The sequence below is a fragment of the Pteropus medius genome, unplaced genomic scaffold (genome assembly GCF_902729225.1).
Source record: "Pteropus medius unplaced genomic scaffold, Ma_sr-lr_union100, whole genome shotgun sequence".
In the NCBI taxonomy this organism is placed as follows: domain Eukaryota; kingdom Metazoa; phylum Chordata; class Mammalia; order Chiroptera; family Pteropodidae; genus Pteropus; species Pteropus medius.
In genome coordinates this window covers 6,790,185-6,810,696 of record NW_024349796.1, presented here as the reverse complement: position 1 = coordinate 6,810,696, position 20,512 = coordinate 6,790,185, and the positions used below count along the sequence as shown (strand labels likewise).

The following is a 20,512-nucleotide window of genomic DNA, read 5'->3' as shown; positions in this document are numbered from 1 at the left end:
AAATTTGATCTGCCCCTCACACCACAACTCAGAACTCAAGGATTTAAGGACTTATGTATGAATTCTAAGGATTCTAAAATATGAATCTTTGAAACTGTTAAGGAAAAAGTATTTTGTCTTCACCTTGGAGTAAGGAAAGATTTCTTAAGTAACACATAAACAATAAAAACCTACACAGTCGAAGATAGATGAAGTAGATTATAATGAAGTTGTGAACTTCTTTTTTATCAAGACTTTATCAAGAAATTAAAAAAGAGAAGTCCAAACCAGAAGACATTTTCAACACATACAAAATGACGAAAGATTACTATCCAAAATGTGAAAAGAACTAAACATTATTAAGAAAGCAGTAAACATTTCAGTACCAAAATAAAAGTATATAGATAGGCATTTCAATGAAGAGGAAACTTTTCAATGTGTTTAGAAATCAAGCGGGACTCACAAAATGCTCAGAGGGAAAGGATTTAAGAATCCCTGATGAAGCTATAAACAAGTTCAAAGACGTTGCGCTTTGTCTTTGAAGAGAAGTATTACCTTCTTGTTCATGTGATCAAGTATTTTTGTTTAACATACCAATGGGTATTTTTTTTTAACCAAGAAGTGTATGTAAAGAATTACAAAATCGTTAATTTCTTCTGCCTTGTAAAAATATGGTCCATCGCATAAGTCAGCTGTAGGTAGTGATTCTGTGTTCTGTTTGTATGAAAAGATTTTTCCAACACTTACAAAGTAGACAGTTGGCTCATGTACTGTGAAAAGACTTTGGTTTTAATCTTGATATGGGTTGTTGGTGGTTGTTTTTGTTGTTTTTTAAAGGAGGGTAATATATGAGTATTGAGGGTAATATATGAGTAGACTCGTATATGAGTATATGACCTTACTCTGCCACTAATTTAATGAACATTTCTTCATCTTAAAATTAGATGAGGATTTTTAAGTCTCTTTTAGCTTTAAATTTTCAATATCGCTTAGATCTATTTAGCATTTAAATCAACCCTATGTTCAGATCTGCTTATCAAAATTCCTATCAAAAATTGCCTGAAAGGATAGATATTATATTGTATTGTAAAGTACAGAGTAAAGATTTACATTTTAAGTTACAGAGAATGTTAACCATAGCATCTTATTTCCTTTATCCTATTAGACTTTATAAAGAGCAAAATTACAATTATGTCACACCATCAGAGAATCAGCTATCTAAAACAACAGAAAAGGAAACCTGGAAATATAAAACATTTAGAACATTTTCTGCACCTTCGAAGTCAGAGAAAACAGAAGAAACTTACCAAGATGATTACTATCCAGGCACGTTGATTTATCTTTTATGGAATGGAAAGAAGTTTTCATAGCATTAAAATTGAGAAAACAAATGAGATATATTGAAATACTAGAGTCTACTTTCAAAATACAAGATTTGGTACTTTACTAATTTCATTAGTCATAGCTATTAGCAATATCTTCAGATGCACCCCTTGCCTTTTAAAGGGAACATAATATAAATACTGATCATAATATTAAAAATAACAGTGATATTACTGCTACTGCCAAGAATATCTGATATTTCTATAGCAACTTACAGTCCGCATCATTCTGTCATGCATATCATCTCAGTTTTGACCCTGAGGTAAAGGCTCTGAAGGTAGGGGGACATTCTCTGGCGACGTCGTGACCTCTGTTGTCTCATCTACTGGTGTCTTGATTACTCCTCCACATATCTCCATTTTTTTTTTAGTCTTCTTCCTATCCCGGATTCTACCATTTCTAATATCTTTTTTTAACCACAATTTCCTTTTTTTATCTGGCTTTTTTATATCCTCACTTTTATAAAGGTTACTCTCGACTCTCCATTCTTTACTTCCTGGATCAGCCACTCTCTTCCCGATATCTTTAACTCCATTTCCCATTTCTTTCCTCCGCATCTAGTTTGGCAGAACTTGAACTCTGATCGATGTAATAGTCAATTTTCTCTGCTTTCATCCCTGGGATGGGAAGGCTTTTTGCAGCGAACTTACGCAATCACATCAAATGGTTCTTTGTCCTAATTCACAGTGGCCAGCATCAGTGGGCATTCAGTGCTGTCTGGTTTCATTTTTTTTTTTTCTTGTCTCCTTTTAGCTCTTCCTCCCATTACTCATAACCTCTGCTTAAACTGTCATAATTTAACTTAAACTTACTTGGCTGTGCCTCCTATTAAAGTAAAAAGGAAAAATAGAGGTTGTCAAGTGGGAACAGCTAACTTCCAGCTCCCCAGCCCCATCTACAGTAAATTCTTGTCTCTGGGGTAACTATGCCTCCTCTCCTTTGGGGTAAATCCCACCACTGCAGGTCTGGAGCTCCCCCTTTGCTACGTCCTCAGGAACATGGGTTCTATCCGGTATCGTCTATCTCCTCTTCCTTTCTACCATACAATCCAGCAATTCCACTTCTTGATATTCATCCAAAGGAAACGAAAACTCTAACTTGAAAAGATATATTCTACCCCATGTTCACTGCAACATTATTTATAAGACTCGGAAACAATTTACGCATCCGTCAATGGATGAATAGATAAAGAAATTGTGATACACACACACACACACACACACACAGAGGAATATTATTCAGCCACATACGTCTTGCCATTTGTGACAACATGGATGGACCCAGAGGGTGTTAAGTGAAATAAGTCAGACAGAGAAAAACAAATACTATATGACAAACACTCACTTAAATGTGAAATCTAAAACAGAGAACTAAACCCCTCAAACTCACAGAGAACAGAGAGGTAGTTACCAGAGGCTGGGAGTGGGGGTAGGGGAGGCAAAATGAGTGAAGGTGGTCGAAAGTACAAACTTTCATTTATAAATTAAGTCATGGGGATATAATGTACAGCATGGCAACTATTGTTAATCTGTATTGTAAATTGAAAATTGCTAAGAGAATAAATCTTCAAAGTTTTCATCACAAGAAAAAAATTTGTAACTGTGATAAAGGATGTTAACTAGACTTATGGTGAGCATTTCTCAATATATAAAAAGAGCAAATTATTTTGTCATATGCCTAAAACTGATATGCTATTATTTGTCAATTATATCTCAATAGAAATGGAAGGAGTGGTCTACAGCATCAGATAACACTGTTAATTCAGGTGAAATGAGGGCAGAAAATGTCCATTGAGTCGGCCGACCCAAAGGATATGGTCATTGAGTGCTATGTTAGTGGAGTTTCAAAACCTGGCCGGAATGGGTTAAGAAGTAGATAGTAGATGAAGAAATAGGATAGTGTTCATGTGGAACTCTTTTGAGAAGTTTGTGAAGAAAGACAAGATATAGATTGCTAACTAGGAGGAAATGTGGTCTAGAAATAGCTTCTTTTTAAGATGGGAGCTGCTCGGATATGAAGTAGAAAGAAAAGGCATGGTTAGTAGTGTAGGCATGAGGAGATGGGGTCTAAGCCAAAGGTGGGCAAGGTTAGTTTTGGATGAAGGAGAAACAGACCTTTGCTGGTCAGCAGGGCAGAAGGACAGGATGGGTGCTGATGTGGGTTACTTGGCCTACCTGGCAATGGCAAAATGAAGGAAGTCTCACCTGATGTCTTTTATTTGTCCTGGGAAGTGAGGAACGAGATCAGTTGACGTAGAAAGATAGGAAGGTAAAGGCTTGGAGATTTGAAGAGCGTGGAGACCATCTGAAATAGCCATTGAAACATCCGGAAGAGCAAGTCAACCCAGTGAACAGTAGGATTTCAGCTTCGTGTTCAGGGTTCATTTGTGCTTAATTAAAATGAATTTTGGAGATTCTCAGTCCTCCCAATTGTGGGGATTTCTCTAACAGCACCAGGCTGTAGGATGTAGGCGTAGAGACATAGAGAGTTGAGTTCACCCAGGGCTGGTGTTTTGCCTTATAGGTGAGATGAAAAGGAAGAGAGACATTAGGATATTGATAAGAGTGTTGTTGAAAGACGACATAATCTCAGCTGGATAAACAGAAAGATGGAAGAAAAAAAATAGAAGGATGATGGATTGTAAGAAAGTGAGGGGGCAGTAAACCGAAGGTACTGATGACATCAAATAATGGAGATGTCGGGAGCATTAAGTGAGCAGGAAGGAGAGTGGCCAGTGATGACAAGCACTAGGACAGTCTTGGGAGCGGCTGGTCGCTGTGGGCTAGAGATGTCTAGGAAGTGTGGGGAGGGGCACAGTATCAGACAGGTCTTCATTCGTGAACCCCGAAGTCTTCCAGAACCATGACAGAGTTCACATGGAGAAGGTAGTCCCCTGCTCGGAGCCAGGGTTCCAGACCGAGTGACCAGGAAGTTGATGGGTGGCAGTGGGAAGAGCATGACGTCATGAAAAGGCACGAGCTTCAGAGGAGGAGGATCCCCGCCCTCCAGAGGGCAAATTGTAACGATTTGGAAGTAGTAAATTGGGAACCAGGAAGAAAATAAGCCCACTTTCCAATCCTGAGGTGTATGGGGTGTTGCAGTATAAACAAACACTGCTTGAGAGATTTGCACGTAGTGAAGTCTTCAGGGAATAACTAGGTTGCAGTTAAGGCAAGGAGGTGGGCAAACTCTCGGAATGGGTGTTAAAGGTAAAGGGAGGTTTTCACATTTTCTCTTTGTCCTCTCCTGGACAGTCCTTCTGTTTTCTTGTCTCTCTCATCCCCAGGCCTGTCCCCAGCCCACAACGAAACCTCTGATTCCTTGGAGCGAGACAGGCGCGCGGTCTCCTTTGAGCTTCTCAGCCTCGTCCCCTCCTTCCCTGTCCTCTTTCCTCTGCGTCAGGACTATTGGCCAAAACGGAGCTTATGGGATATTTCACTTGTGTTCATTTTGTTTTGGTTGAGATCATCGTGGCTTATCACCTATTTGATTGTAGCTCAGTGTCTTGCACTATGTAAATATTTGAAATTAATGAGGACAAAAAGTAAAATGTATTTGCTTTAAAAAAAAAAAAAAGCCCTGTTTTTAATAGTTTTCCCATTTTTCATGTTGAAAATCCACCCATGGGGTAAGTCGTAGAAGGAATATGAGAAATAGGCCCTATGTTACTTTTCTGCACCTGTATCTAAACATTTTCCGGGCTCAGTTACCAAATTAAATTAATAAAAAGGGGTTGTTATGCATTTATTTTACATGGGGATTCACATTTTAAAGATTTATTGTAATAATAAAATCGATAACATTCACCTTAGTCAGCGCTTACTGTGTCCTTTGAACATATTAGTTAATCGAATTCTTGTAACACCCGATGGGGTTCTTACTATAACAGTCCTCGTTTTAAAGGTAATAAAGTAAGGCAGACAGGTAACTTACAAGGCAAATGACGAAACCGTAGGAAGTGAAGCTTGTAGCAGAGCTCGGAACCGAGGCAGCTTGACGCCAAACCTGTGTAAATACTGTGTAATGATCAGCTACATTGCTTGGTATGTAGAATCCCCATGATATTGTTTATAGCTCTTAGCGATTATTCAGTTAATAGCGGTTTTATTTTCAGATTACCTCCAAGAAAGTAGAACTCAGCAAGACGTACTTGCTCCAGAGCCAGTTCCCCTGGTTCATAAGAAGAAAGAGAAATCAAAGAGAAAAAAGGATCAACCTCTCACTTGTCTAAAAGTTAAGAAAGTAAGCCTTGCGCCCTATGATAGATTAGGTAAGTGGGTTTACCAACTCGGCTTGTTTAGGCGACACTGTAGTTTTTCAAATTATTCTGTGGTTCAGCAGTCTTATTGCATTTTGTGTCTGGTTGCTTAAAAATTGTTAAATTTTTAAAAATCTCTTTGAAAACTTAAATTTCAATAGGTTAAAAAATTGACAGAGACTGTTCAGTGACTGTGATCTTAATTAAGAACAATCCCCGAAAGTTATGACTGTAGAACTAGAAATAAGGTAAAGATGTGTGGTTTTGTTTTCTCCTTTTAGTAAAACTTTATGGTATTATATTTAATTGTATGTCTTTGTCCGATATAGAGTTTAAATCTCCAAATAAATAACTAATATAAACAGATTTTTTTCTACTAACATTTTCCAGTTTGTATTTTCTCTATAACTGTACTTTCTTTATATTTCCTAAAATTCTTAATTTAAGTTTTATAGGAAGAAGGAAGCTTTTCTATTTTTCACTGACATACTCTGGTTTATGGCAGATTTATCATAAAGCGATTGAAGCTTAAACTTCAGGGCCCCTCACTCATACAGGCTTCATTTTTTAAAGAGAAGATCCTCAAAATGATAAATGCCTCGTAGCACAAAACCTGCATGGATATGGGGGTGCTCTTGCCCTGTCTGACTCCACCCCACTCCTGCCACATCATGGCAGGGCCTGTGACTGGTTCCAACCAATAGGTTATGGCAGAGGTGATGGCTGTCACCTCTGTGATTCTGTTACATTACAGAAGACTCCATCTTCCTAGCCAACTCATTCTGGAATCTCTCTCTCCTCTGCTGGTTTTGAAGAAGCAAGCTGCTATGACTCCTTCAGCCACAAGAAAATGAATTCTGTCAACCACTTGGAAGCAGAACCTTTCCCAGTTGAGCCTCCAAATGAGAATTCAACTCCGGCCAACACCTTGATTTCAGCCTTTGAAACCCTAATAGAGCACCCAGTTAAGCCATATCCAGACTCCTGGCCCACAGAGGTGTGCGTTGTTTTAAACCACTAGATTTGTGGTAATTTGTAATGCATCAGAAAGCTAACACAGTCAATCTTATTGCAACAGACGTAATCACTGTTGCTGTATGTTAAGACTTCCTAGCATTCTGTCACATTGTTCTGCAGTGTTTTGAAATTGGTATCTGTGTAAGAAAGAACAATTTAGGTGTAATTGCTGCCAGATAAAGAAAAACAATCTAATCCTTTAATGATTATATTTCTTTAATTTGCTCCTCTCATTTAGTTTTCATAAACCCATGAAGACATAGACTGGTAAATCCTAAGTAGTTAGGATTTTTTTTTTCATTTATGAAAATTTTCAAATATACAAAGTGGAGAGAATAATTTAAAAGATATCTATTTTCTCACTACCTGGATTTAACAGATGTTAACGTTTTCATCATTTTTTAAAAAGGAAGTTGTAGTAGGCAGAATTCTGAAATATCCTCCAATGTTCCCTCCCCCTGTTGCATACACCTTGTATGATGCCCTCCCCTCGACTGCAGGCAGAACCCACAAATATGGCGGAATGTCGCTCCTCTGATTACACCATTTTATATCACATTTTCAAGATGTATTTAAGGCCCCTCATTAGTTGACTTTGCGTTAATCAGAAGAGATTATACTAGACACACCTGACCTGATCAGATGAGCCTTTAAGTGAGACCAAGAAACAGTAGTGGATGCCATCCTGCTGCCTTTGAAGGGGCAGACTGCCACGTTACAGAGAGGGCCACATGACAAGGACCTGAAAGTCGACTTCAGGAGCCGAGATCAGGCCAACAGTTGGCAAGAAAATGGGGACTGCAGTCATCCAGCCAGAAGGAGAGGAAATCTGCCACCAAGGCAGGGCAGCGTGGAGGCAGCCCCACCCCCAGCCAAGCCTCTCGATGAGGGCAGAGCCAGCCAGCATCTTGATTTCAGCCCTGTGCGATGCTGAGCAGAGGACCCAGCTAAAGTTAGCGAGACTCCTGACCCGTGGAAATTATGGGATAACAAATTCGTATTGTCTTTTACACCGAGTTTGTGGTAACTTGCTATACAGCAATAGAAAACAAATATGAAAATAAAGCGGTACAGATAGCTAAAGCCACTCCCCAACTTTTCCTTTCCCTGTTTTCTTGTTTCAGTTACAATTAGTGTCAGCGAACAACTGTGTTGAAATTGTTGACTATCTTTTCCATTTACGGTTTTATGTTTTTTTCCATGTTGACATGTATCCGTAGTCCACATATTCTGTGACGCTCCTTTCAAAAGGTGGAGCCCTGTTCTTCTCCCTTTAAGCGAGGGCTGGACTTAGCCACTCAGCTCCGACAAATAAGATAGTGGAAGGGATTTTCTGAAAAATAGAATATGGCGGAAGCGATGCTGTGTGACTTCTAAGACTAAGTCGTAAGAGGCACAGTGGCTTCTCCTCTTACTTTCTCTTTTGGCTCACTCTCGGGGCGGAGCCAGCTGTCATGTGAGCCAGGTAAGCAGCCTTTCAGAGAGGTGCAACTGAAGAACTGGAGCCTTCTGCTGACAGCCAGGCGAGCGAGCTCTCGTGGAAAGTGATCCTTCGGCCCCAGTCAAGCCTGAGGATGATCACGGCACTGACCAGCATTCTGACTGCAACCCCGTGAAAAACTCTGAGCCGGAACCACCTAGCTAGGCTCCTTCTGAATTCCTGACCCATAGAAACTGTGAGATAATAAATATTTATGGTTTTCAACCTTGATAAGTTTTAGGACAGTTGCTTAAACATCAATAGATAACTAATACATCCATAAAAATATATGATATTATTTTGTGTATACAAAAGTTCACATCCAATATTGACCCAAAGAAGCTGGATACAGAAGCATACAGACTGTGTGATTCTATCAATACGAAGTAAAAACTAGGCAAAACTGATCCCTGGTCTTAGAAACCAGCGTAGTAGGACCTCTTGTGGGAAAGGGATGAGGTGGGGATATTGGCCCAGGGGTTTCTACGAAGCCCTCAGGGTGCTGGTTTCACTTTTTTTCTTGCTAGCGTGCTGGTTAGAGGGTATATTAACACTTGAAAAGTCATCGAGCCGTATCCCTATGCGTGATCTGTGTACTTTTCTGTATGTATAATATGGTTTAATAAAAGATTTGAAATTTACATTAGTGACGTTTTATGGCACCCTTCTGTAATCTGTCTTTTCGAGGCTCATTCGTGCCGACGCGTGCCTTTGGGATTCCCTTTGTCACTCTCACGATGGCGTTTTTGTCTAGAATGTGTTCTCTTTTCATCCGCCCACAGCCTTATATTGAGATCCATTTTTCTGAGTCTTCTACAAAGCTCTCAATGCGGCCCCTAGTCCACAGCGATCGCTTTCCTTAGAATTAGCACAGCACTTTCTAGCACCGTTACTCATTTGACAGTTTTAATGTATTATCTTCCATTACGAGAACACGTTCACATAATGAAATAAATATACTCTGTTACATTATACACGTCCAGTCAGCAAAAGTCCTATTTTAAACTTTCTAAATGTAAGGATTTCTTGGTATCCTTAGGAAGAGACTGCGTAGTTCTACCCTTAGAAGCCAGCCAGAACTCTTCCTTAACCACTGTCTTGTTACTCCTGCTGAAGATTCTGTCCTCTACTATTGCTTCTTCAAGGCTATACGTTTGTAAAGTGAGGGAGCTAGAAACTTAGCCTCCGTCCTCACTGATGGAGTTTTATCGGGTGGCTATAACAATATATCGCATCGTGCTTACGTAGACCAAATAAACACGATCTTTATTCTGCTCCCTGTTTTCTCATGGTTTTCCTCTGGAAGGCTGTCTCTTGATAGGTGCAATTTCTTGACCTTGCCCTTGGTACTGTATTCTTGACTCACTGTGAACATGGAATATAGGCCAGTTTCCTTGTATTACTGAGATAAAGAATTGCTATATTGGATGAGACTGAACACTCATCACGCTAGGAAAGCGTATCACCCTTCAATGTTTACTACATAATAAGTGTCTGTTTTTAGTATCTATGATTCTTTCATTTCTGAATTAATTTGACTTTTTAGAAAAATTTTCCCCCAACTCTTTGGAGGATCTACATTTCTTAAATTTACTACTTATTCTGAAAAATTATTCTTTTTAAACCTGTCCTAAATTACTTTAATTTCCCAACAGTCTCTATCAAACTTATTAAATTTGCTAAATTGACGTCAAGAATGGTTGTATGAATTTATACTTACAGTATGGCATGAGAGAAATACCCTTGCCAACAACTGATATTTTCCATCTTTTCATGTTTCACCAGTCTGATGGGTGATAATGGCTTTTTTTGGTCATTTTAATTTGCAATTCCTTGATTACAAATGAGGTTGAACATTTTTTTTTCATATGTTTACTGGCCATTTGTCTTTTCCTATGTATTGTTTTCTCATCTTTCTATTAAAATGTTTATTACAGTTGGGAAGAATTCTTTAAATATTTGGTACTTTAATCCCTAGCTTCTTGTGGAGGTTATAAATATTTTCTTCCAATCTGTTAATTATATTTTAACTTTGTTTATAGTAGCTTTTCTTCTGTATACATTGTTTAGTTGGAGGAAGACAGGTTTTTCTTTTAACATGGCTTTGATTCTCTTTCAGGAAGCCTTCACTAGGCTTTTAAACATAGTCTCCCATATTTTCTTCTAATAGCTCTGCAATTTGCTTTTCCCATTTCCTTCTCTAATTCATCTATATATGGATCTCTACTCCATATATAATTATTATCCAGGTAATAATAATTATATAGGTGCATATAGAATTACATATTTTTATAAATGTTTATAAAAATATTTTTAGAACCGATTTCCCACCATGAGTTATGAGCACCTAATCATTCCTTACTGATTTGAAATACTACGTTTTACACTTACTAGATTTTCTGTTATACGTCGTCATAGGTCCAGACTCTAATCTGTTGGATGGATATTTTTCTTTTCCGGTGCCAACACCACACTATTTTGATTTCTGTGTTTTCATATCCGAGTCTGTGATATCATCTTGGCTGGACTACACAGTCTGTGTCATCTCCGTACCCTAAGTGTTACACCTCCCCTTCTCTTTTATACGTGATATTAACTAGCTTTCTTCTCAATTAAGTGTTTTGAATTTATTTGCATATTTAAGCAACTGACAAGGCCCAGACGAAAGTGAGACAAGTGAGGTGCCTGGGGCACGGAATTTAAGGGGGAACATACTCTTATGGTCATGCCCTACCTTATCTAATCCCTGATACTGCCTTATACAATACCCCAAGTCTCACTTAATCCTTAGCAAAAGAGTTGTTTTGATTAGCTGATGTTTACGATTTGTGGAAGACCAGAGATCTCGAGCAACTTCGAAGCGTGGTTGGTTTGCCAGCCTGGCTTTTGGTGTGCTGCTGCTCCCATGATTTGTTTTGTCAAGAAAATAAGTTTAAGGCTGAGAAGACAGCCTATAGAGCATGGTGAACAAAAGTCAAGAAAAAGAGAATGTTTCAAGAAGGAGAGAACCATCGGCTGCCAAAAGGTCAAGAAAGATTTGATCTGAAAGGTGTCTGTTGGATGGGTATTCTTAGGAAGAACATTTCCATCTTACATAGTCATCCTTCCTTTGACCCTATTGCCTCTACCCCAGCTTAGGCCTTTATAAGGAAAGCCTTCTGGGTATGAAGCTGATCTGGCTGCGACATCTTCACCCCACTGATCGCCAGGGTTGATTTGGCCGGTCTGGCTGGCTAAGTGAGTGTCCCCTTCCTCTCTCATTGCTACATATGCGTCGAGCTGTGAGCTCGACGGAAGAGGACGACCTTCCTCAGCAGAGGAGAGGATCGTTCTTCGGTCAAGGGTATATGAGCCCCTGCGTTCCCCTGCTAGAGCCTCTGAAAAGCTCTCAGGAAAAGCCTTCTAACTAGTTTCTGTTCTAGTGTCTATTCTTGCTAACTACCTGTATAATTGTGGAATTAGGTCTTTTGCAATCTTTCTTAAATGACAAAATATTATTCCTTATTTCCAGCCTCAGTTAAAATGGAATTTTAAGCTGTATTTCCTCCTCCAACTATATAGTCTGTAAACTTTAAGTGTCAGTTACCATTCAAAATTTTTCTCTATGTAAAGATTTGGAATATTATACATTATCCTTAAGTGATGCCCGTATTCACACTTACTTTGGATCTTTTTTTTTAATGTTCTAAACCAGAATCAAATGATGACGATGTGGTAAGATATATCATTCAACTAAGAGAAAAGCTCGGTTGGCAAACAGTATTACCACACCATAATTTGGAATACAGAAGTCCCCAAACTGGAGTTCGGAAGATTATTCTAAAGGTATTATGCATTTTATTCAGTTGTATACTATAAAAATTAATATTTGAAACTGTCTTACTCTATTTCATTCATTTCAGATATTAGATAAAAATCAGACATTATTACACTGATATCAGATTACGGTCTTGTTTCATGGTAAATGCTATGAGAAAGAAGTGTCTGACATTTCATTTCACTTATTTAAAGAATGGAGAACAGACAAAATAAGACATCTGCCTGAAATTTAAATCTACTCTTATATTCATGTTTATTAGGTTTTTTTGTGTGATTTAAAGAGAAATCCTGATGTACTTCTGTAATATTCTGCCATTCTTCCTCTCCTACCCCCTGGTACTTGACTTTCTGTATCATCTCTGTATTTCCTCACCCTTCCCATTTTCTCCTTACCTATTAGCCTCTTCAGAAAAATTTTGTCTTGTCCAAGGTCAAATGACCATAGGGTACAACCTGTGATAAGAACTAAGGGCTTCCTCCTGTGACCTCATTTATTACAGGTGATCTAAGATTGAGCAGGACCCTCTCTTCCTACTCTTAGATCAGAGATTCTCAAAGTGCAGTTCCCAGGTAAGCAGCCTCAGCATCACCTTGGAGCTTATTAAAATACCTGTTTCATCTCCACCTCAGATCTTCTGGATCAGAAGCTCCAGGAATGGAGCCCAGCAATCTGCATTTTATTAAGCTTTTGAGGTGATTCTGATGCACAGTGGAGAACCGTTGCTCTAGACCAGGGATCAGCAAACTTTTTCTTAAAAGGGCCAGGTAATAAATATTTGAAGCTTTGCAGGCTATATAATCTCTATTGCAATCCCTCAACTCTGTCATTGCAGTGCAAAAGCAGCAATAGACAATAATACATAAACAAGGGTGGCTGTGTTTCAGTAAACTTTATTTATAAAAATAGGCACCTGGTCCTGGCCAGAGTTTGCTGGTCCCTGCTTTGTTACCGTGAGGATAAACGGTCTCTTGATTATTATTCAAAGGTGGCATTAATGTAAGGGAAAGTACATGCCTAATAGAATCAGATTCATCTAGTTTTGAATCTCTATGAATACTTTTACTGTGTTATTTTGGGCAAGTTCCTAACTTCTCTGAGCTTTAATTTCTTTGACCTTGAAATAGAGATCATAGTATTTACCTTAGAGAGCTGTGAGAATTAGATGAGATAATGCATGTGATATGGTGCCCGGTGGACTATTTGTGGAGAAAGAATTGAGAATGTGGAAAACATCTCTTTTTAATTGAAAAGAATAATTTAATTGGAATATATTCTTATGCTTCTATAATTAGATTAATTATGTATATATGTATATATATAATTATGTATATTATATATAATGTATATATATAATTATGTGTATATATATATATATATATATATATATATATCCATTTAGAATGTATCTATATTTCTAGTGACTTTGACTTTTTGGAAAAATAATTGAGAACAAAAATGCCTCAAATGGCCAATAACTGTAAGAAAGCCCATGTACTGTACAAGTCATCACTCAGAACTTATTTATTTCATTTTGTTTGCAGTTTTTAAACTTATTTTTTAAGGTTTCTAGGTACACACTGTATCAGAAGTCAAAATAAGAAAGTAAAACAGCTGAGCCAATCGAGAAGAAACAATAACAGTCTTCAAGGAAGACACATTTTTTTTTAGAAAAAATAAAACTGGATGCAAAATTTAAAATAATAGCGATTGGAAACTGTTGTTACTCAATTCAACGGCTTCTGAAGGCATCACTGAATTACAGTGAAAGAATACGAAATGCTCTTTTATATTAAAATTTAATTATCCAGAAAAGGTTAAATTAAATTTACTTATGGAGTTTTTATCAGTAAAAGTTAAAAGTTTCAAAGCTAAAAAATAAATTACACTTAAATTTTTTTCTGAATGCGGAATGTCTGATTTATGGGTAATGCCAGGTAAAGAGGAAGAGGCATTATAGTATATTACTATAGAACATGAGTCTAGGGTAAGACTGTATTCCAATCCCTGCTCTGCCACTTCACTTTGTGACTTTTCTCAACTTATCTAACTCTTCAAAATATTAATTTCTGCCTCTGTTTACTGATATTAAGAGGGTTAAATTTCAATCCCTTACATTTAAGGGGTTAAATTTAAGATATTAAACATTATTACTTAAATATTAGCTATTGTTTATTATACTAAACCAAAACCATTATTAAAGTAAATGATAAATTTAATCTGCTCAAAAGTTTTCTGGTGTCAGCAGACAAAAGACATATTTACCTGAAGTGTAGCATGTATGTAAAAAGCATTCAAGTTCTTGGGGTTAATAAGTGTGTGTTAAGCGTATAGATCAATTTTCGTGAATGTTTTATCGCCACATTATATATAAGAATTAAAATTAAATGTATCAAATCTTTCTCAAGATTAGTTTTATTGAACTTTGATTAGATACAATTTAATGTTAGCCTTCCTCAATGATATTATTCTGATTCTTAATCTATATTAATATTGTTTCAATTTATTGCTTCAATATTGCTAAGTGATCTGTTCAGCCATTTTGCTACTTAATTTGGTCAAGTAAATTAAAAAATATTTTTTTAACCTAAGGAACCTTTGAAAGATGATGGAGAATTTATATATTGCCTTCCTCGGAAAACGTCTAAAGTTCTTTATAATCCATATAATCTTCGGGTGGTCTCGGATCACAGAGTTAGACATAGCAAAGAATTTTGGATTATTACTGCTTCATTTATCTCAAAGGTAATATACGATGGGTGTTTTTAGCTTTCAGGAATATAATGGAAAAATATTACCCAATATAGAATTTAATTGGGTAAATTTATCTTTGTGCATTTCAGACAAGCCTGGTCATTTGAGGAACAGTGTATGTTTAAAAACCTCATTGGGAGACAGTTATATAATAGTGACTTTTTTTTTTCTTTTTTGTAGAGATTTAGCTTTGTGGATTCGATTGTAAGATTTTACCTCTTAAATACTTATTTAGTGTAATTTTTTCACAGAAAGATCTAGGAAACAGGCCTTTGCTGACCTAACAGGAATTGTAATAAAAACAGAAAAATGTTTTCTCAGATTGTCAGAAATTGCATTGACAGTGTACGAATCCCCCTAATTATACTCTTACATAGCACTTTGATACTTATCACAAGTTATAATTATACAATGACTTGTTTTAATCATTTGTTTACTGTCTGTCTGCCATCCTCTGCCCTCCCAGCCTCCCAGCTAAACTCTATGTACAAATGGGCAGGCCCACATCTCAGTGAAGCACAGCGGTAAGTGCAGATATGGAAATATCTCTAATATGCATCATCAGCTGAAAATGGAAGAAACAACTTCTATATAAACAAAAATATGCACTTAAATACATATGCACTGATATAGGCATACTTTTGTGCTTTGTATTTGCAGGTTTCCAAAGTAGATGGTGCAGAAGAAATAGAACTCATTCCTGTTTTGGAATGGCTATTAGAAAGAAGATATTACAATTTATTACAGCAGTTCAAGTTCTTTTCCAATTTTCGGTGAGATGAATGAAACTGAAACATTATTTGTGGTATGATTCTTTAGAAAAAGCAATTAGCTGGATGACATCTGGGTTCTTCGACAGTCATGCCATAGTTATGTGGAATTATAGAGGAAATGGGATAGTCCATAAAAATTTTTTTGATAAAGGAAGCTTACTCATATAAGTATTACAACTCAATCTTTTTGGATAAATATCGTAAGAAAAAAAGATGTTTTTAAGTCAAGCGAACTCAAATGGACCATAATGACTTTAACTTACCTTTTATTTTTCATGCATTTATTTGTTAAATGAATATTTATTGAGAGTCTGCTATAAACCAGGTGTTATTCTAGATGCTGTCCAACAAACCAAGCAATTGTTCTCCTCGCAAAGAAGTTAAGATTATAGTGGGTGAGAGATGATTAGAAAATACACATATGTGCAAAATGTCAGATGAAGATGAAATGTTATAAAAGGAAACAAAATGATTAGGGAGCTTGGGGCTCATTTAAAAATTTGTCTCGTTCTAAGTTTGCATTATATCACATCACATCATAATTTCCAAGACTCTTCCATCTTTACCCAAGTAGTCCCAGACGGTTGTTCTTTGAGTGTTTGCATCTAGTTCTATAATTTTTTTGTTTCCTCTCTAAAGTCTGTCTTTCCTTGTGGTCTGCTGCTATCTGCTGGGGACTAGGCAAAGAGAAATTTTTAAAATCGTTACGTTTAATATTGTAAATAGTTGAAATAACAGAACCAGGGATTTTATGACAAAGAAGGTATTTACTTTCTGAACAAATACCTGTTGTGTACCTGTCCTGTTCCACTGTTATAGACCCTGGAGATACAACGATGTAAAAAATACATAAGGTTTCTATACCTATAGATCATATATTCTATGGAGGGAGATAGGTAATAAGTAGATAAGTAATTTTGGGTAGTGATAAAGGCCAGAATGCTAATAAAACAAAAATGTGAGTGTGTTTCTACTTTCAGAGCAGAGGTATTTAAGCAGACCTGAAGGATAAAAAGATACATCCATGTGGGGTCTTAAGGTAGAACAGTTCCAAACAGAAAATAGAGCAAGTTGAAAAGTTTCGGGGCAGGAACAAGTTTAGTGTGTATTCGAAAGTAGAAATGATGTGACTGCAATATCGAAGAGGTTGGTAGGAAGCGAAGCTGGTTATATCGTCGAGAACCTGTCACGTGCAGTATAGATGATTGAGTAACAACTCTGGGAAGTTTCTTTTGCAGAACATATATATGATATATATTATAACAATATATAGGATACAGATTCTGGATTATCAGTTTATTACATTACCCAAAATATTATTTTCTGTATTTATTTAAACTCTGTCAGTGTTGGACTTTGCACTGTTATCCATCCCTTATAATAAATCCTCAGGGTCTATTCTGCTCAAAATAAATTTCACTGAATAAACTATTGAAACCTAATTAGAATTGGGCCAAGAATCATCTTTATATATCCCATCTGGCATCAGTAAGTCCACAGTCAAAATGAGTTATTTTTTTTTATTCGGATTGAGAAAAATATAAGTTTAATATAAGTTAATATAAGTTTAATATGATTTTAAAAACTTTAAAATTTTAAAATATATTTCGTAAAGTTTTTTTTATCACGAATGTTGCAACAAGTAACATTTCAAATTTAAAATAAATAAATATGAAGCGTTAATGATCTGGGCTGGTGCCACCATGTACACAGCGCAGGGATGACTTCAGCAGCATCCTTAGCTTTTCACCTCATGTGACTTCCTGGAGTATTAGTTTCTGTGGCCTGGCGCAGACGCTCGTCACGCCGGCGCTGGGCTCCCCTTGGAATCATCTGGGCTTTTGGAGAGTCCTGAGGTACCATGACTCCGCGGGTCAGATTTAAAGTGCGACAGGAACTTGCTTAGAATGCTTCTCTGGAGCCTGATTTAAGGTCAAGTTACTAGATTTATCTGAGGCATTGCAATGTCAAAGGCCTCGGGTGCGTCTTTTCGAGTGACGTCATGTAATTCTTTCCGATTGCTCGGGTGGCTCCAGGCCTCCTTCGATCTTTGGTTCCAAAATCAGCCAGTGACGTCACTAAGCGCGGCTGGTTGATGGGCCGGTCGAGCGCTCCTGTTCCCACCATCTTCCCTTCTCCCCCGGCGCTCGATGCTACGGGGGAAGCTCGCTATGGCAAACCAGCATCCCAGCGCATCTCGGTGTGTATTTAAGAGTGATCGTTTTCATCGAGAGGGAAATACTGCTGAGAGATTGTGAGATGGCACAAGACTCATCCACAAGCGCACAAAACAGGAGGCAGCATTCTCTTAGGGCAGTCGAGGGAGATTTACAGAAACACTTGAGCACGTCTATTTCACGTGCGAAAGCTAAGGATGACGTCACGAAGGAAACTTCGGTTCCTTCTCATGTGAGTTCTTTGAGGTTTTCAAATGACGAATGCATCTTTTTTTTTTTTTAGGTCCACTAAATTTATTTTAAAAATCATAAAATCTTTCTTACAAAAATGCATCACATTCTGCACGCTGCTCTGAATAGGTGCCGGGGACCTATGAGCCGTTGTTACCTTTGCTCCCTGTCCCATCCCAGATGTTAGTGACCGCAAAGCAGAGTGTCCATAATAATCACATAATCACCAAAAATTAACAAAAGTTAAAATTCACTCACTCTGCTGCTGTTTCAAAATTTCAGCGTTAGTAATCGCACGCCCTGCCCCACCCTGTTTGTAAGGAACTAGTATTAAATAATATCAGTATGACATACATTCTCTTAAACTTTTACCCACCACTATGCAATGGTTTCTTATCAATGTACCTTTTCATCATCACTAAAAACTGAATCTTGACTCTTCTCGAAATAGAAATCTCTTAAAAATAATGAGCCGTCTACGGCCATGCCATCCTGAACACGTCCGATCCCGTCTGATCTCGGAAGCTAAGCAGAGTCGGGCCTGGTTAGTACTTGGATGGGAGACCACTTAGGACGACCAGGTGCTGTAGGCGTAAAAAATAAAAAATAAGGGATTGTAAGCTGACAAGTTCTTTGCAAACTCTGAGGTCAACCAAGAGTTGCCTCGCCTAAAGAAGAAAAAAAAAAAGAGCCAATAGAGGAGGGGAAAAAATGGCATAGATGATAGAAGCTCTGTTCATCCCTCTGGTGACCAAATCAAAGTCATGATGGAAACAAGGAGAAGCAGCAAGGAAAAATCACCTGGGAACTAGAGGAGCAAGCCATACAGCTAGGGAGAAGTCCAAGAAGTCACCCTGCAACGGCAGAAGGTCGGATGGGGAGAGGACACAGAGCTGCCCTGTCCCCAGCGGCTGAGTGACACGGAGGCTGCAGCAGTGGCAGCAGTAGATGTCTCTTAAAGGGGCCATGACCACGAGTGGATTTTCATGGTGACGGACCTGCTCGCTCTGAGTACCACTGCCGATTCGCCTGCGTGCAGGCGTCAGCTGCCTTGGCTTCTGGCGTGGCCTTTTGGGACAACTATAAGCACAGCATCTGTGAATTGCTTGCTGAATCTTAACAGGTGGCCCTGGAGGGGCACAGGCTGGGGATAAGTTTGGCCCTCAGCCGAACCCCTCTCAAGACTGCCACTGGACACCTACTTCACAAATCCACACTAATAAGACCGGGAGACTTAGGAGCTTTGCTTAGTACATAGATACAGACGTGGAAAGGCAGCCAAAATGGGAAGACAAAGAAGCAGAAACCATATGAGAGAACAGAACAGAGATCCAGATATAATGGAGTCAAGTAATCTAACAGATGCAGAGTTCAAAACACTGGTTATAAAGATGCTCCATGAACTTTTGGGAAGTGTAGATAAATTCAGTGAGAACTTCAACAAAGAGGTTAAAAAACATAGAAGTGGAAATGGAAATTATAAAAGAGAACCAGTCTGAAATGAAGAATACATTATCTGAGATGAGAAGTATATTAAAATAGAATAAACAAAGTGAATAAAGAAGAGGATCGAATGCCCTATCTAGAGGACAGGAGAGCCAATCAGGACACTCAATCAGAATGGCAAGTAAAAAGATGCCAAGACTATAACAATAATTTAAGGAGCATATGGGACACTATTAAGGGTCCAAATATTTGTCTGATTGGTGTAACTGAAAATCAAGATGTTGAACAGCTGTTTGAAGAAATAATGATGGAAAACTTCTCTAATCTGATGACAGAAATGGACATAAAACCCCAGAAAGCTCAGAGAATCCCAAAAACCAGAGATTCAAAGAGGCCTGCACCGAGACACATCATAATTAAAATGCCAAAGAAATACAAAGAAAGAATATTAAAAAGCGACAAGAGAAAAGCAGATAGTTACCTACAAGGGAGCACCCATAAGACTGGCAGCTGATTTCTCCAAAGAAACTATGCATGACAGAAGGACTTGGCAAAAAATGATATTCGACAGAATGAAGACCCAGGATCTACAACCAAGAATAATTTATCCCTCAAAGCTATCATTTAGCGTTGAGGGACAGATAAAGAGCTTCCCAGACAAACACAAGCTAAAGGAATTTATCACCACCAAGGCAGTATTACAGGAAATGTTGGAGGGACTTCTTTAAGGAGAAAAAACATGTATCAAAAACAGGAATAAAGAATGGTAATAACTACATTCCTATCAATAAGTATCTTAAATGGAAAAGAATTAAGTGCTCCAACCAAAATATAGAGTGGCTAAAAGGATAAGAAGACAAGACCACGGCATATGAAAAGGAAGGGGATGGAAAAAGATATTGCTTTGATGGACATAGAAGGTATGTAAGTCAGACAGAGAAAGATAAACACTATATGATTTCACTTATATGCAGAATCTAAGGAATAAAAAGAACAAACTAATCAAAAACAGACTCACAAATATAGTGGACAATTTGGTGATGGGGGGTGGTTTGGGGGCTGAGAGAATGGGGTGAAGGTTTAAAGAAGTACAAATTATTATTTTTTAGGCGAAGCAGATTGCAAGGACCTTGTCAGTTTACAATCCCTTATTTTTTATTTTTTACACCTACAGCACCTGGTCTTCCTAGGTGGTCT

The 20,512-nt window shown here is 37.8% G+C and overlaps 1 protein-coding gene and 1 pseudogene across 1 annotated transcript in view; both read left to right on the top strand.

Annotated features, from left to right (window-relative positions):
* The first annotated feature begins 4,558 nt into the window (after positions 1-4,558).
* DNAH14 (dynein axonemal heavy chain 14) overlaps positions 4,559-20,512 on the top strand; it is a 209,823-nt gene continuing 193,869 nt past the window's right edge. The window contains exons 1-5 of the mRNA XM_039883632.1: positions 4,559-4,571; positions 5,477-5,632; positions 11,812-11,942; positions 14,527-14,679; positions 15,349-15,461. Of these exons, the coding sequence (XP_039739566.1) occupies positions 4,559-4,571; positions 5,477-5,632; positions 11,812-11,942; positions 14,527-14,679; positions 15,349-15,461 (566 nt within the window). The remainder of the gene's footprint in view (positions 4,572-5,476; positions 5,633-11,811; positions 11,943-14,526; positions 14,680-15,348; positions 15,462-20,512) is intronic.
* On the top strand, positions 18,344-18,462 carry LOC120619419 (uncharacterized; annotated as a pseudogene).